The sequence below is a fragment of the Polyodon spathula genome, chromosome 10 (genome assembly GCF_017654505.1).
Source record: "Polyodon spathula isolate WHYD16114869_AA chromosome 10, ASM1765450v1, whole genome shotgun sequence".
Classification (NCBI taxonomy): Eukaryota; Metazoa; Chordata; class Actinopteri; order Acipenseriformes; family Polyodontidae; genus Polyodon; species Polyodon spathula.
This window is the reverse complement of record NC_054543.1, coordinates 31,553,486-31,572,270: the sequence shown is the minus strand read 5'-3', so window position 1 is coordinate 31,572,270 and position 18,785 is coordinate 31,553,486. Positions and strand designations below refer to the sequence as shown.

The window sequence follows — 18,785 nt, the reverse complement described above, 5'->3', positions numbered from 1 at the left end:
AGTTTCCCATTGTAAAAGCAAAGTGGTAAAATTGTGTTAAAGCATAGGTAAACATTGTAAAGAATAGCCAGGTATGGTAAATATAAATAAATAAATATATATATATATATATATATATATATATATATATATATATATATATATATATATATATATATATATATATATATATATATATATTATATGTACCTTTGTAAGGAAAAGTGCATAGTATCATATGAGTTCTTTTATACACTTTGGGCAAATTTACTTGTATACGTACACATTTAAAAGAGTTGCTATGTTGGATCCATCTGTCTCAGACAATCCCAAGCTGTAGATGGTGCGCATTCCCCTCTATTAACAATTGGAGCTCCCAGACTTACATAGCCTCTCTCCATAGCAGCTTTGTGTGCAACTTCAAAAAAGCGATACACATTACAAGTTCCACGTTTCCACAGAAAGAACAGACTCAAGTTTCTCATTAATATAATCTTTAATTAATGGAATAATGCATGATTTTACAGCAAGCTTTACATTTTTTTAACACGTATTCTTCCCAGAAACTTCCTGAAGTATTCAGTTCAATCCGTTCAGTTAACAAAGCACTTACTTGCAAGCATCAACAGAAAATGTCTTAGTGGCTTTTTAAAAATGTATTTTTTAGCTTCTGTAGTGAAGTCAGAAGACAAAAACAGCCTTGAATAGTTACAATTATTTCAGAAAACATAACTTTTACAGCTCAGCTAGATATCCCATTAGCTTATACAAAAGCAGATAATTTTACCATTTGTAAACTGTGTTGTCAATTAATACTAAGAAATAATTATGTATTCTTTGCTGAATCAACATTCTCTTCAAGGCAATGACACTCAATTGCTTTTGAAAAGATCTTCATTGCCTCTTGTAAATAATGACAATTACACAGGCAGTTATAGGTTTTTACAATATAATTGCAGGCTAGGTTATTGAATTTGCTTCGCCATATTTTCAAATGTAGTTACCGACCACTAACAGAAATGCATTTAAAACTCTACGGTACTTTCCCTACGAGACTTGAAGTTCAGAAAACTTCGTCACAAAGAACAATTCCAAGAACGAATTGTGAAAAGGTGTTGTGGCATCCCATGCTTTTACCACATGCATCATGGCTTTTCTGCACTAGGTATAAGTGTATACGCAGTGTAACGTACACAGATATATATGCATGTTGTTATTAATTTTAGCATTAACAGAAAGTGTTAACATAACTATTTGTTACTGTTGTTGAGTGTGGTGTAGTGAGTGAAGTTTACTAAAGCATTTTTTATGAACTTGGTATCATTTCTGTATTTTAAGTTTTCAAATTCATGTTCAAGCTTTGCCTTAGAACAACTGAAAACAGCACTGAAATGAAATCAACCAATGCATTTTCTCAGACATTTAAAGGTGTAAGCCTCTCCGGTGCTGTGCTCAGAACAGGGTAGGGAGGGTAACATAAGGTTGGTAACATGTTTCTGGAACTTGGAGCAAGTCTTGCAATGTAAAAATTAAACCATCTCTTAAACATCTAACTCAAGAGTGCAGATTTCATAAAGCTGGAAATCTGGAGATATTTACACAAAGGAGTTCACAGAACTTGTTTTGAAAACCATTAAAAAATGACAGAAAAGGCCAAGACAAACTTGTCAGAAAGATACAGGAAGAAACTTGGAATGACATTTTACATGAGGTGTGACCTGTAGTCCCTTCACAGGTTGCAACTTTAAAAACAATTGGTTAATTAGCCAGTTTCACCAGTTTAGTCAAACCTCTGTTCTGTGGAGTAAGTCATTATCAGTGGCTGTTTATACAAGATTATAAAGGAGTTACCTTAGAAACCTAAAACTGCGAAGTCTAATTAAAGCAATAAAGTACAGCAGGTGACATGATTTTAAACTCATGTACCCTTATTATATAGATAACAGTAGCATACATAACCCCCCCCCCCCCCAAAAAAAAAAAACCCATTAGATTCTTTGTAGTAATAATGTACTGTAAATACAAGTAACTTTTAAAACAAACGTTTGGCTCTCTGCAAATATGGTTTCTAAGCTGCCACCTTCTGACAGTGACTGAGAATAATCATAGCTTAAGTATGGTACACAAACGATACACTAAACAAAATATAAACAAGGCCAAAAAAAAAAACCTTGTTGCTGGGAATTCAATACAAGACTGTCAGGCTGAGAGAGAGATTTAAGGTTCTTTAGTTAAGACTTTGCACTGTAGAGTTTAGAGTTACAATGAACTGAGAACTTGGTAGCCCAACCCTCTCCACCCCCACCTTCCCTACCGTGATTCATCCCTTCAATTAACAAACTGGAACACCAAACTAGTATGCAACATTTCATTCCTTGCCTGTTTAATATCCTAATCCGCTTGTTCGATATCATTCTTTGTTGTTGTTTGCTTATGGGAAGCATATCAGTGTTGCACAGCCTCACTGCACAATACTTCACCAGTGGGCTTTCATGTGTGGCACCTATATGCTTCCCCACAATATACCTTTTCTGGCTTTTCTTTGCTGGAATCGTTTAGTAAGCAGAAACAATATCAGAAAATCATACATAACACACACACATAGTATGCTTTTAAAGCACGCAAGATATGAAATATTAAGGAAATGATGATGACAAAGTATCCTTTTAACAAGGTTCAAAAACTGTGTAGGGCATACATTTAACATAACTCATTTCGTCTTCCAGTTATGCAAGGCTTCACACCCTCGCAGAAACCTCAACTCTGGGGCCTGGACTTGTCACAATCCTCAGATACGGAGAACAAAAAAAAACAACCAGCTCTCAGTATGAGACCATACCATTCTAATGGAAACTATTAACATTTACTAACCAGGCTGATGTCTTACGCAAGGGGACCCCTGTTGCATAGCGTGACCAGCAAGCAGTAATGCCAACACTTAAAATAAAGTGAAGGGAAATATCCTGCAGTGCGGTTCTGTAGGTCATGCAGATAGTTTAGTCTTTAAAATCTTAAAAAGGTATACTTTATACCCTTTGCATTTGCATAGTATTTATTTAACCATAATAATACATATTATAATATTTTTTTGATCTCTATATTAGCCCATGCTGTGTGTTAATACAGCAGACAACGTGGATTCAGAACACAACGATGGAATAATTAACATAAATAGAATGCAAATTTGGAGGGTATTAAGCATTAATACCTTTTTTATTAGTTCTGCAGGCAAACTAATGATTGTATTTGTTGCCTACAGACCTGCAGCAGCATTGCTGGAATTTAAAAGGGAGCCTTTTTATATTTGTTTATCTTACAAATAGTTCCAGCAAATAATGGAGGATTGTCATCTATGCTTCTGTGTTTTGTAACAAACCCAGAAATGAGGCCCAAATGGGGGGTGAACGGTGCAAGTTTACCGCTGCTATAAGTGCACTGCTTTTAGATTGATGCAAAAAAGTAGAACACATTTAATTTAAACGAGAGCACTGCAAAGCTAAAGCCTATTGCACATTTCAAACATAATACAGAAGAGGACTACAACGATAGTATACTCATGAATGCATCCACATATAAATCTACATTGTATACATAAAACAAAAATAGCCCAACAAAGCATAAATCCATAGCAGTCAACCCTGTCTTAAAGACCACTGTTTTATAGACCTTATATATGTATATATGTGTATATGTATATATATATATATATATATATATATATATATATATATATATATATATATATATATAGTCAAACCCATTTACAACGTACCTGGGATATAACGTACACACTGATATAAAGAACCAGTATCAGGGAACTGAATAAAATCGTATTAAATCCTGTATTTTAAATATTTAAATTATCCTTTTAGTACATACTCTGATGCATAGTTCCTGTTACTACGCATTCACCGTGATGACACCCTATGCTGCACATATTGCATACTCGTAGGCCTACTTCTTGCTGTTTGAACTTGACCTTGCTCTCTATTACTGTAATTTATGCAATATTATCATGGCCAGCACTAAATGATCGTCAATTGTACTTCAGGACAAATTGTACATTATTGGAAAAATCTTAAAGGGACGAAAGCAGTCAGAATTAAGTTGTCAAAGAGCTCAAATTTAAAAAGCAGCGGTCGTTTAAGACCCTGTCCACATTACAGCAAAACAAATTGACAACCAATTACCTGAACCCTAGCTCAACAGTGTTAGACCGTCCAGATTGCTGTAATGAAACCAGGTTAGTTTAACCCAGCTGTTGGGGGAAAAAAACAACAAAAAAAAAACTTTGCTGGATGACTGTATCCAGGAAACCACTGTAATGTATACACCTCCTTTCTTTTTTCCCCTCTTATAAATGTTGTTTATTTTCATTGAACACGGGAGCAGAACGGAGGAGCTACGAGAAAGTGCCTCAGTACTCAAAAGGGGAATAATAATTATTATGGGGAAAAAAATGCCCAAGCCATGGTAAATAAATTAGATGGGCATTTGCACAAAGGAAAAATCTGGGGCGGATAAGAGTTCTTTAATTTAATTCAAAGTTGAAATAAAGACCTTTAACTTGGTAATAACTCAATTCTAAAACGCTAACGTGGCCAGGGCCTAAAAGACTTCTTAAAACAGCGTACAGGCAGTGATTACTGTACTGTACCTGAACTGACGGTTTGTATGGTAAGGTTTATTGACCTGTATATTATTTTTATTATTATCAGTTTTATTATTTCTATAATGCATTATTACTGTACTGTATTTTTTTTAATTAATTTGTTTATTTTACTAATTACAGTACAGTATTATTCAATACATTAGTTACATGTTTTGTTATTTTTACAATTAATTTAGCTGAACATCTTTATCCAAGGCAACATAGAATTACTGTATTAAATAATTAAAATATAAAATTTTGCATACTGTAATGTACAGTGCTAGTTACATTGTTTTATATTGTTTCTTCTGTAATAAACCTTTATACTACATACATTGTATATGTACATTAATTAATTAATACTGTACTAGGTTTTGATTTGTGTGCTGATTTGGCGGGTATGTGCACGTATCTGGTTATTACATACCTCGGTTATAACATACTGTTTTTACAGTCCCAAGGCAGTACGTTGTATCAGAGTTTCACTGTATATAAAACGTGGTCTATGTTGATTGTAAATGAATGCATTGTCATTTTTTTCTTTTTATCCTTCTTCACAAGAGACTTAACGATGTCATAAAAAATATTTTAAAAAGTGCAAAAAAAAAAAAGTCAGCATTCAAACAAAAACATAAAAAATGGAAGCATTTTACGTCAAACTTGCTGCATAGCTGAATTCTATTTAAAGCGAGTCTTTGAAGGAGAGGTGGGAAGTTAAGCTGCTTCTAATTTATTTTTTTGTTACTTTTTGTTTTCTTTTTCATATCAAGTCACTTGAAGTGAAATAAAAAGGTAAACTGTTCACAGGCAGGTCATTCTGTTATCTGTGGGAACGGTTGCCGTGGCAGTGCCTCCGCCCACTAAGTAGACAGCAGTGCCTGCACCCTGTTGGCCGTTGTTGTTCACTTCGCTGTCGACCGGGTCTGTGGAGATGACCCATGTGGAGGGGCGCCACCTCTTCAGGGAATATGGGGTCTTCACTCGCTTCTTGATCTTCTCCCCAGAGCCTGGCTTGTTATCCCGTGGTGTTTCACCTAAAGAAAAACAAAGCAAAAAAATAAATAAATTTACAGGTGAACAATGAACCCAATTATGAAATTAATGGGAACCTTTAAATTGAGTGGATATATATCCACAAAGCTTTAACTAGAAACTTATAAATAGTTTGTATCTGACTATGAGAAAACACACTACTTCCATAGTCCTGGACAGGATGATGCAATCCTTTACTTTTAAACAACCCTGCAGATTGTCTCAAGGCAGTGCATGGCTCTAAACCCTGATCATGCTGGTGAAGTGAAGCGAAGCCTCAACTCCTGCAGTTTCATTTCCCCCCAGCAGGCGTTGCTATTGGGCTCGATTCACTTGAACAAACAACGTCACTTTGCTACAAACTGTAAAGCCATAAATATTTGGGGAAATCACACCCACAAAACCTATTTTGCTCCAGAAATAATGGAGACCTGTTGCAATATACAAAGTATGTATTGTTAGTGGAATTTGATATCCGTGCCAAAAATGTTTGCAGTGTTTTTTTCATACGTGAAAAACACATAATAAAAAGACTTGCAAATATTTATGGCTTTACTGTGTATCTTTTTTTTCTTTAAATGAGTTCTTCTTTTGTTCACAAAGACTGATTCATTTACTTCAAGGGAAGTTACAGTACTTTGTCAGACCTTTTAATCTAATCTTGGAATAATGTGCACTGGATGACCAACGTCACAGTCTTGGAATTTCCTTCCTCCTGAACTACTGATGTATAGGTTAACCTGTCATTTTGTTGATGTTAACTGTAGACAAGAAGCTTTAGTGGTATATCCTGTATTATTGTTTACAGCCATCACACTGTGGATTGCTTTTCAGAGAGAACTGTATTAAAATGGGATCCTGCACTGTAAACATAAAACATTTTTTGACAAGTTACCAGGTAGTGTACTTTGTGTTGTATCAACATACAGCTCAGATGCCTAATTATGAATGTTTCTACTGCTGACACAAGTGATGGATACACAGGCAAGTGGGACACCAACTAGGCTTCCACCCAAAAAGCATGAAAAGGTCAAGGGTCATTCCCTCAGTAGTCAGTAACTCACCCTGCATGCCGCAGCTATCCAGACTGTTGTTGGCTGACAGATCCAGTGAGTTCGGCCTCTCGACTCTCCTCCCCCGGGGCTGCCGTAGATTTGTTTCTGCCACAGTATTGTCTGTGCTGGCTGGCGTCAAGCTCGCCCGCTCCACAGCTGGACATGGGTTGCTGTTGTTGTTATTGGAGTTTGTCCGGCCGGCGTCCAGCAACCGGTGGTCCCTCCTGTCCACGAGCCTCTCCATGAGGCCGTTATCCCTGCCAGCCTGCTGCTCCCGCCTCAGCAGGGGCTCGTGCTCGTCCGGGCTGGAGTTGATGTTCAGCCGGCTGTCTTCCACGCTGAACTGAGACTGCAGCGCCTCTTGGACGTGATGGGCAGAGCCGTTGGCCAGCTGGCTGGTGGGCACTGACCCGTTGGCGTACTGGGTCTGCATGGCGGCAGTGGAGGAGGAAGAGGAAGATGGCACGTTTGGCATCTGCCCCCGGCTTTGCCCGTTGTTGGTAACTGTCACCACGTGAGGCTCAGCTGCATTGACTGTGTTCAGTTTGGCCACCCCGGTCTCCACCTGCTTCAGGTTGGACTTGTGCTTACTGCCGAACTTCAGGCGAGGCTCCTTGGTGACATTTTTGGTGTTGAGTGGCAGGCTGGTGGGCCGCTTGGGCAGGTTCTGCTGCTTGGGGAGGGGGTATATGGGCGCGGATGGCATGTCTGCGATCAGACCCGCATTGCTGGCAGCCAAGCTGCCCACTTGGCCAAAATCCTGCTGGCCAGTGACCTCCGCAGCCAGCTTCATCAGAGGGTACAGCAGGCTAGAACTGCTGCTGCTGAGCGGGTCGGGGACACTGAACTGCTTCATGGAATGCTCCATCAAGTTCTCGTCTGAGCTCTCCTTCAGGTTCTTGTCCACCTCCTTGGGGTCCAGCTTGGTGGTCTCCAGGTCTTCCTCTGTCAGCTGCAGGCAGACCAGTAAGGGCGCCCCGTGCTGCAGGAGGCCGTCATCGGGGAAGGTTGTCTCCGAGATGGTGGTCATGACGGTGCTGGGGGTCAGTCCTGTGGTGGTGGTGGTGGTGGTGGACACACTGGTGCTGCTGGTCTCGGGGCTGGGGAGCCGCGCCTGGGCCTGCTGCCGCTCGTAGTTGATGGAGTTGCGGTTCTTCTCGGGCCCTGTGCCGGCGGCAGTGGTGGAGGAGGTTGAGTTCTCACTGGAGAGGTTCTTGACGATGCCTTCGGTGTGGTGCAGGGAGTCCTCGATGTAGGAGGATGAGGAGTAATCGGGGTATGGGCCAATCTTTGGCACTCGTCTGCTGTGTGAGAGATTCCTGGGAAAGGACAACCGATAAGTTAAGCCACTTTTCTGCTCTTTTTGCTAAGTGATCGTGTTCATACCTGGTTAGCAGCTTGAGCTATTGAGATGTCTTTATTGAGCCGGTCACAGCTAAACAGATTAGTATTAATGTTGTTAATAAATAAATAACTATAAATATTAACTCATAACCAGTATATTAGTAACATAAAAGCCCCAGCATGCTATAAACACAACATTTCACACATCCACAATATGTAAAAATGCAGGTATGTACTAGCACCTCCACTATCTCCCTGACGTGCAGGAGGTTACTATCAAGTTTCCTATATGTTTTCTCTATGCAAGCTCCCTATCCTACACATACAGAAAGCTGGTGCTCTGTACCTTTCGTTCTGCAAGGCAGTGGACATTGGATTGACGGTGGGGCTGACAGACTTATTTCTGTCCCAGATCATCATGAGTTCTGCCACCCTCTCCTCAGCGCACTGTGCAGTGAGCCGCGCCTCTGCGTCCTGGTCCCAGCAGTCCTCCATCGTCTCCTTCAGAGAGCGAACAGCCTGCCCCGAAAAAAAGAGCCCACCTCTTCATACTGTACTGCTGTTCACAAGACTAGATATTAAAAAAATTATTACTATATTTTTTAAGTCGATGTCATTCAAGACTAAAGAGCCACATACCGGACTGTAGAGCGCACTAGTAGTATAGGAAGGATAACTCAAAACAGCACACCGGTAAATTAACTTACTGTATATACTAAGACTTATTTCTATGCCCGATTCTGTTATTTTTGTAATTGGTTATCCAGGGTTGTACCTTTAAAGGACACACTAGCATGAACACCCTATACAGTCCATTCATCAACTGGCAAAATATCCCAGCAACTAATGAAGCAAATGTGGAGCACATTAGACACAAATGAATTAGCACATCATGGAATTAGCACATGGCCGATTCGACTTAATTGAATCATAATAAATAGGGCTCCATAATCCAGGTTATTCTGCTGCTGCAGTTTTCTTGGTTAGAAAACACTGAAAATATTCAAACTAGATCCTCAACTATAAGTCTGTCCCACACGGATAACATAAGGCTACATTTAATAAGCGTATTCCCCTGTGCATTTGTTTAATACATTTTCCACTCAAATGAAAAAACAAAAAATGAAATATTACAAAAACTGGAAATAAATAATTTGGTATGCGATTAGAGCGTGAATTTTGATGACTGTTTACTTTGTTTGCCAACTCCAGTGTCAGCCCCAGCATTGCAGGAGGACTGACCAAGGCTGAATGCAAGGCTTCACATGCCAGTAGCGTTCCACGGCAGACTGGTTCAGCTTTGTTTTTAGTTGTGGCATTTCAAGCCACTTCTCAAAAGAATTGCATACATTTTCATTGAAGATTGTTCACAATGCCATTTGATCTAATCCAAGGTCTGGAATGGAAATATATTTTTAGTTGTTAAGCTAAAAAAAATGGTTTTGCTTCAAACTCAATTGCTTTTGTCAATTCCACCCATCTAAAAACCTGGTGGAAAAATGCATTGTAAAGAGAGTGACAGTAATGTTCTGGTGTGTTGGGAAAATACCTTTTTACTATTGATATGCAAAGTAAGCTGCAAGTCTTGCCTTTGTAGAGCTGAACTGTACGTTCCTGAGAAAAAGAAGGAACCATTCTCCTTACCAGGCTGTTCTCCTTCCAGGCTTCAGGGAACTTGGGCCGCTGCTTTTCTCTGGAAACTAGCACTTGCATGTCCTCGAAGGTGGGGTGATTCCCAGCTTCCACCAGGAATGCCATTTGATACTCCGGCACAGTCTCTCCTGGGAAGAGGTTCAAAAGGTGATTAGAAGGTGCTGACCAACAGCCAACATTTGTGAAGGCAAAGCAACATTACAGTAGGTTTGCATTTATAATACATTGAATAACTTATTGTAAGACAGCTGGTGCTTGATCACTGTAGTACTAGATCTTCAGTTCCCAAGACAGTACCTTAGTAGACCATTTGGTTTAACACTTACTATGGGTTACACTAATACTTTTATTATGGACATGCATCCAAGATCATACCGTTGCTTCTCACCTGGAAAGAGGTCTGTACACCTCATGAATATCTCCCAGTAGATGAGCCCCAGTGCATACATGTCCACCTGCTTGAGGGCAGATTCGCAGTCCCGCAGGTTCACAGCTCCCTCCAGAACCTCGGGGGCCATGTATCGTATAGTTCCCACCTGGAGGGAAAGCAAAAAAGAGTTAGTGAGGCTCTGAATAGGGCGGTACATAATATGTAAGAAAATAACACAGAATCACAGAGCAATTAAACTGGGCAGGTAGCAACAGCAACCTAGCAGTGGAATAAGAAGGTAATGGTTGCCACCTTGCATCACAGGGACAGAAGCAAAGCAACTGCGAACAGTGAGCACTTCACGGTGAATGAAAGCATGACAAATGTTTTGCAGGCTTCTCAGTCAGCTACTTGGTAGCATTCAGTTCAGCCTGGTGTGACACCATGACAGCCCACCAAGGCCTATTTAACATACTATTAAAAATACTATTCTGACACTGCATTACTAGTGCCAAATAATGCCATTTCATCACGGCTGGAGATGGGCTTCTCCAAATGCATGTAAAACTCTAAAGAGCGGCATATAATCCTCCACTATATCCCTGATGCTTAACCACTAGTGATTCTGTATAAACCATGTGCTGTGGAAAAAGTCTTGGTCTAGCTGAATAACTGTGCCAATTAAACATCTTTCAAATAAATAATAAATCAGTAAAAAAAATAAATCCTGTCCGCTCATGAACTCCCTGAGCTCCCAGCAGCTCACCTCACTGATGGCTGCGTTGTCCTCCTCTCCCGGCCGGACCAGTCTGTTTCCTGTCAGTTTCATAGAGAGGCCGAAGTCGCTGATCACACACGTGCCATCGTTCTTTACCAGCACGTTGCGGCTGTTCATGTCCCGGTGTGATACTGCAGGCTTGTAGTAATCTGTTGGGGGCAGACGAGAGGAAAATCAAGAATGAAAAACTTCCCAGAGAGTTCAAATGACACTTTTCTGAAACGCCTCACCTTTTACAATCCTAAGACCACAGTGTTTATTCCTGGAACCAGAAGGTCTGACGGTGATGTCACCCACAGTCACAGCTTTGTTAGAATACCTTTGGCTTTTTGAAAACCATGGCAACATAGGGTAACCAGATTTAGGCCCTGATAGACATATAAACATGTCATTTCCTCCTTACAATTCCACCCTTAATTGCCTTTTCGTCTGAGTTAGGAAAGCCGTCTTTAAAGATGGTTCCTGGCAGCTTTTTTTCTTATTGCTATTCCAAGGAATTACACCTTGTTTCAAAATTAATAGAAGGGGTATCTAGGACTTAAAAATGAATACGTTCTACTGGTGTAAGAGGAAGTGGTGAAAACCCTTCGAGAAAAGGAAAGATATGAGGTAAAATAAAAAATACAATTCATCAAGAAAATGAGAGGTCAGAATGAAAAAAATCTGCCAAATAGCCAGGACATTAAATAAACCAGTTTACCGTAACTTTTCCAGCATTAACTACATAGTTACAGTGTCTTCTATGGAAATAAGTCATACAAACGTTATACTATAGGAGGTTATTTCCTGGGTCTAGCATTTTGTGGTTTTGAGTGGAGACGTTTTCCCAAGACCACTTGCAGTTTTGAAAAGGAGATCATCTGAATGTTTAGCAATTCAAATTTAAAATAGCTCTGTTCCTGAATCTTACAAGCCAGGGCACACATCTTTTGTGTTCGTTCAATAAACAAGAGCTTTCTTGTGTTCTTTTCTTCAGGCTATGGAAGGTCTCATACAGTGATAAATGATAGGAAAATACCCCAAAATCAAGACACAGATAGTTAACTTTAAAAAGGACACATTAGTCTCAATAACAGTATTCAACAGCATTACAAAACAAGCTGTTCTCCTAAACAACCTGAAGGCATTTTATTCTCAGATATAAGTGTTTATCCCTTTGTCTCCATCAGAGGGTGCCAGTGCTGTGAATGAGACTGGTCACGTACCTTCTTGTGTTTGAAGGCGGGACAGGACTGCGTTTTTTTTAAATACAGTGTAGGAATTACGGATTTGATTTCCATGCTCTTTCTTGGATGTGCCACCACTGCTTCATACATCCAACCAAAAGGGTACAAATATATTATTTAAAGGCGTGCTAACCACAGATTTACCGTATTTTCACTGCCTTTTCTCATGTGGTCATTTCATTCTTTGCTTGTATTTTATACTTCAATTTGGACCAAAACTTGCTGCTGCTGCTTCCTGGTGCAGAACAGTATCCAGCCACTTGTGTTGCAGTTTAAACTGAGTCCAATGATGAGAATGAAGCATCAATAAACAGATCAGCCAACTGAGAATCTGCAGTTATCTATCAAAGTCAGTCAGACCACTTCTGCCTTGCAACAGGGAAATACTACAGATTGTTCATGGATTGAAAACAAATAACTAATTAACCTGTTTAAAAAAACTAAACAAGCCAATCTTGGCCTAGATGACTGCAGCCCATTTGTTCTGTTGGCATAAAATCACTTCCACTCGTCACAGTGGAATGCCTTGCACTTCTGCCATGCTCAACTGTGCAGATACTGCAGCTGCAGTTCAATGAACTTCAAGGCAGGGTCTCAGCAGTTTGTAACACCACTGAAAACTTTACACAAAACATCAGTTATGCACATGTAGCACAATTCATTGCATATTTGTACTGAAGAGATTTAAATATATATATGTATATATATATATATATATATTTATATTTTAATGATGTGTTTTTATATACAAGCCCCTGCTGAAATAATTCCCCCTTTTTTAATAAAATGTTTTCATGCCTTCCTGAGCTGCAGCAGATTTTGTAGATGTCATTTGAGCTGATGCAGTTAGAAGTGGAGCATGCCTGTTTGGTGGCAAGAATGCTACCAGCAAGGAAGCAGGAAGTGTGTGGCTGCCAGCGGCTGACACTGCCTTTTGGGAACGTAAACAAACTGGAAACCCCCACAAGATCTGGTTTCTGTTGAACCATCACCAGGCAGCAAAAAGAAGGGCGGTCATGACTGTTGGGACTCCATATTGAGTGTGCAGTCTGGATCCCTTTACAACAACAGCGTGCAGCCCTCCAGGAGCCTTTGTCAAGCACATTATTGAGAACGTGGACAGGCTCCTAGAATGAACAGGAGTCGACCCGGTAGTAGTCGTCCACATTGGTACAAGCAACATTGAAAGAGACAGACCAAAAATCTGGTATAGTAAGCAAACTTGTTAAATTTGCAGATGACACTAAAATAGGAGGATTGACAAACACCATTACAGCAGCAAAGGTCATTCAAAATTATCGTGACAGCATTCAGAACTGGGTAGACACATGGCAAATGATATTTAATATAGAAAAGTGTAAGGTACTGCACGCAGGCAATAAAATGCCCATTACAAATACCATATGGGAGATACTGAAAATGAAAAAGGAATCTAAGAAAAAGATTTAGGAGTTTATGTTGTCTTCATCTAGACAATGTGGGGAAGCTATAAAAAAAGGCCAACAAGATGCTCGGATATATAGTGAAAAATTTAAATCAAGGGAAGTAATGTTAAAACTTTATAATGCATTAGCAAGACCTCATCTAGAATATTGTGTTCAGTTCTGGTCACTACTGCTCTAGAAAGAGTGCAAAGAAGAGCAACCAGAATTATTTTGGGTTTAAAAGGCATGTCATATGCAAACAGGCTAAAATAATTTAATCTATTCAGTCTTGAACAAAGACGACTACGTGGCGATCTGATTCATGCATTCAAAATTCTAGAATGTACTGACAATGTTGACCCAAGGGACTTTAACCTGAAAAAAGAAACAAGGACCAGGGGTCACAAATGGAGATTAGACAAAGGGGCATTCAGAACAGAAAATAGGAGGCACTTTTTTACACAGAGAATTGTGGGAGTCTGGAACCAACTTCCCAGTAATACCGTTGAAGCTGACACCCTGGGATCCTTCAAGAAGCTGCTTAATGAGATTCTGGGATCAATAAGCTACTAACAACCAAACAAGCAAGATGGGCTGAATAACCTCCTCTCGTTTGTTAACTTTCTTATGTCACCCAGAGGCCATATTCAGTCTAGTATCAAAAAATGAAACATGAGGACACTGTAGCTTTAAATGCAGTTTTGTTGAAATTAAACTGTGAGAAAAACCCTGAGGAATCCCAGAAGTTTAAACTTAATAGTACCACAAAGCAATAACCACCCCCCCCAACCCCTGCCCCTTTAATGTATTATTCAATTGATAATGTTGTTAATTGGCATAGACCTATTTAACGTTGAACTTATAATGCAAAACATAATACTTTTGATTACAAAGATTCAAATTAAATGTGTTGTAAGAAAAATATAATACTATTGTGGATCATATTTAATTTAAAACATCTACAGTAAGAAAGGCAAGTGTCTACGCTTTTAAATCTTAAGAGGTCGTCTCTGGAGTGCACTGGAAAAACATATCTAGTTCCAGTTTGAAAACAAAATACAAAACAGAATGGCTGTTCTAGGAGACAGTGGAAACTTGACAAGCATGCTGATGCTCTTTACTGCAAGCAGAGCTTCAGCAAAGCAAAAAGCAGATTGATGCTGTGTTTTGTTTCTGACTTTCTGTCCTCCACAAAGAGATCATTTGTCGTACTGCAGAACTGCGCTGATTGCCAAACAGAGAAGAAAACTGCTGAATGATCTTAAAGGCCGCTGGCTCAGGGGTGCTGATGTCGAGCCAAAATGATGACATCATATCATCCGAAGCAAGACGTTTGATTCATGTGATTCGGTCTGGTTCTCATGCATGTAGACCTAATGTCTGGCAACTGGACTGGAACACCAGCCTGTGCAGGGAATCTCTAAGCACAGATTGGTGATCTGCCTGTTTGCCTTGCTGTCTCCTCCATACTTAGAGGTATTAAAGTTTGAGAGTGCAGACCAAAAAAAAAAAAAAAAAAAAAGCCATAATGCCTCTGCATAGCTTTTGGGAGTTATTTAGATGTCTTTGTGCTGGGCGGCTGTTAATGATTTTTAATAACAAAAGTCAAAACTGACTCACAAGGAAGCCAGCCTGAACAATGCAATGCTGGATGGACAAACAGATTTTCTACTTTTGTACTACTTTTGGATCTTTCTAACTATTTGTAACCCCTAACAAAAACAGATTTAAAAAAAAAAAAGTTTTTTTTTGTAGTAAAACAATGTTCTTGAACATGATCTTAATACCGCTGCCCTACATTTTAAAAACCTGTCCTGACCTGGTATATTTATATTGTCTGTGTAGTGATTTTATGAAGCATTTTGACAAATCACTATAGTGGAACACCCCAGCATGATTAAACTGTGGACAGCAGCATATATATCCCCTGCTGTTCAAATCATTAAAGCAGCCCTCAGCACATCGTCAACGGAACAGCTTACCTCCTCTCAGCAGCTCGGTGTGAAGGTACGCCAGGCCGCGGGTCACTGAGTGAGTCAGTCTGCAGGAGCTCACCCAGTCACTGGTATGCAGACTCAGGTACCGACACAGAGAACCCTGAACAAACACACCATTTCCAATGGTTATGACTGTATCTGGGACAACTGGAAGTCATTTGAGGGAGAAACAATCATCGTTATCTCTAAAATTATGAACCTGTACATTTTTTAACAAAATTGACCTTGGAGGCACATCAGGTTCACACAGGTGTATCAGAGATATGACTCATAAAAGATTGGTTTGTTTTGTACCAGTGACACAACAGAACTCTACTGAAGACAAGAAATCAACTTCAAAACAAAAGCGTTATCCAGGATAAAAGGGGGAACCCTGTAGTGACTCAGTTAAATTGTACGTCAGTCCATCACTCTAAATAATTGTATCACTTCCTTCCTGTTGTTATTTCCAAAATTTTCAAACAAAGCCTGTTCTGTTTGTGGATATTTTCATTGATAAATACTGGGGAATTACTGTGTAGTGTGATGAAGTATGGAGTGTTTAGCATCGCAGCCACTGCCTGGGTCAATATTGTTACAGGAGTGCGCACAGGAGAGCCGTGACTAAGGCTCGACAATTGACAGCCACAGCAATTTACCAATGACAGGTTGAACAAAATGAACTACCTCCTCTAAACTGAGGAGGAGCTTATGTGACCTTTTGAGGCAGCTGGTTGTTATTAATAAAGACCTAGCATGGAGTCAATTTAACCTGCATTGTCAGAAGCTCTGGCACCCATTGATTAAAATATTTTCTCTTACGTAAACACTACATAAATCGTGATAAGTGACTTCACGTATTTTAACTTCACTGTGCTAATAGCTAGTCCGGAAAACATCCTGGCAATGTTTAAAATAAATTCAGAATATTATTTTTCACATATTTAACGTACAAGGGGTTTTCCCAGTGTTTTGTAATGCGGTCAGGGTGGCTAGTTCATGGCTACGGGGGTCTTTGCTCTGCCTGTAAAAGACTGCAAGTAGACAGTGCTCACGTGAGGATAGTACTCCATGACCAGCAGGTACTCCATGCGGCCTTCAGCAGTGAGCCTCTCGTCCCCCACGATGAACCTGGCGATGTTGTCGTGCTCCATGAGTGGCAGCCGGTATATGTTCCTCTCGTTGATGAAGTTTTGCCTGTTGGTGTAGTTGAACACCTTCACGCCTACGGGCCGCTCATCCAGGGATCCTTTATATACCGCGCCGTACCGTCCGCGCCCGATCAGCTGGGAGCACGAGAGAGCAACATTCACAAAGGGGCACGGGAATCACAAGATTAAGAAACTTAAAAGAACCGCCAGCCAGACATGGATCATTGGGCTACAAACTGTATCCTATTAAGGTCATTTGGCTCACCAGGACTGCAAGTACAATAGATCGTCTTTGGTAGAAAGTATAGCCTCTTTAAAAGCCCACTGTCACAGCAATGGCTCATCTAGTTTAATAGCTGAATGCAAAAATCCCAATGTCCCTTGAAATCTTCTAACACTTTTCTCCATTTTTCTACAGTAGTTATTCTAAAAGTACGTCACCACTTGCATGGCTTGACACCTTCTCCTTTGTCCAGACACTGAGGCCTCCACAGAGGTACCCCGGCAGTTCTTACCTCAAGCAGTTTGAGGCTGTCCAGGTCGAGGGAGGGCTCAGAGGAAGCTGCTTCCATCATGTTCATGTTGTGAAGGCCTGCTTTACGGTCTCCTGTGGGCAAAACAGGGGGCAAGTGTTAGCAGGGAATTCAGGAACGAATAGCATGAAGTCTTTTGGTTGGTTTTATATTAATAGGTTCTGGTCTGCTGTATATATGGAAGGTTCTGGAAGCACAGTTACAACAGCAGTTCAGTGAGGTTTTTACATTCAGTTGTACATTCATACTGTCTTGTCAACAGGCAACAGCTGCCCAATGAATGTAATGCTGTACTGAGCCAATGTGAAGGAATCCTGCTCTTATCTCAATGACTTGTGGGGGAGGGAGGACGTTCTGCTGATAGGCCAAAAAACAACATTTATAGTAAATACATTACGCCTGGTTTCCACAGGCATTAAAAGTCCAGTTCTGTTTTACATTTCCTAATCACTTCTATTTGGAAAGCATTTTTATAAATTTCCAAACCTGTCCGTCCCACTGCTCACACTGTTCGGATTCATGCCATTTCATTACTGAAATGAACACTTGGCCCGACTCATGGACACAGGGTATGACTTGGTGAAAAGGACTATGACAGGTCTTCACAAACAGCAAGAAAGTGTGGTATTAAATAACTGTTCTCTCACCGGTTAGCATCCTGTACCCAAAGAAAAGTGCTACGATCAGGACAGCCACGACCGAAACAGAGGCCAGTGCAATAACGATGGTCTCCTCACGACTGTTTGGATCTATAAATAAAGAAACGAATGCAATTAGATCATCTGTAAAAAAATAAGAAAACAGAAATCAAGGAATTCACACAGAATTTAAATGATTTAGGAAGTATGGGTGATTCTGAAATGATTTGTTATTCAACGGTGCCATTGAAAACACCTGGATTAGGGTATATGCAGATGGATGGCAAAATGAATATGAAATAAATCAGTACTCTAATATATAAAAGCTGCACATCCTTGTTGCAGGCCAGTTTCAGTCAATGAGTGCACACACAGCTGTGGTGCATTACAGAAGTAAACAGAGAATGTTGGTTTGTTGTTGCTGTTTTTTTATGATTTGGATGTCTGATTCCAAAACATTCAAAATACAGGAGTATCCAGAATATTAAGGGCATGTAAACACATGCTCAAACCTGCCTTTTATAAATAGCAAGATTAATTCCTAAGTTAAAAATATATTTGTTTTATAAAATAAAAACTCACTACTTAAAGTTTTCTTCAACTGTTTTTACTTTGTTCGATAGTGTTCTAGACTGTTCTGGTTTCATTAACAAGGGCCTAGAAAAGTTTCATGCAAGCCAGACATTTAATTAATAAAAACAAACAGCTTTTTTTTTTTATTAGAGTTAGAGCTTTGTGAATATGACTGATAGAAATACAGTATATTCCTTACATGTATGACTGGCTACATAATTACAGTGACCTCATACCAAAGCCCCCAGTGTGTAGCGCTTGCAAACAAGTGTGTCTTATCCAGTGTTGTTTTCTGTGATTTGGGCCTCTGTAGCTTGCTGTCTGTTGCTTCTCACAATACACTGCACATGTCGGAGGGCTTGATCCATCATGACTCGCTTGCGACCGTAAATTTCCTGCAAA

At 39.9% G+C, this 18,785-nt stretch overlaps 1 protein-coding gene across 1 annotated transcript in view; it reads right to left on the bottom strand.

The window, feature by feature from the left end:
* Positions 1–4,934: 4,934 nt before the first annotated feature.
* LOC121322106 (bone morphogenetic protein receptor type-2-like) overlaps positions 4,935–18,785 on the bottom strand; it is a 93,535-nt gene continuing 79,684 nt past the window's right edge. Inside the window, exons 4-13 of the mRNA XM_041261631.1 lie at positions 17,820–17,921; positions 17,155–17,246; positions 16,544–16,774; positions 15,495–15,609; positions 10,851–11,011; positions 10,103–10,250; positions 9,706–9,842; positions 8,408–8,580; positions 6,727–8,036; positions 4,935–5,664 (exon numbers count right to left, since the gene is read on the bottom strand). Coding sequence (XP_041117565.1) covers positions 5,432–5,664; positions 6,727–8,036; positions 8,408–8,580; positions 9,706–9,842; positions 10,103–10,250; positions 10,851–11,011; positions 15,495–15,609; positions 16,544–16,774; positions 17,155–17,246; positions 17,820–17,921 — 2,702 coding nt within the window. The 3' untranslated portion in view covers positions 4,935–5,431. The remainder of the gene's footprint in view (positions 5,665–6,726; positions 8,037–8,407; positions 8,581–9,705; positions 9,843–10,102; positions 10,251–10,850; positions 11,012–15,494; positions 15,610–16,543; positions 16,775–17,154; positions 17,247–17,819; positions 17,922–18,785) is intronic.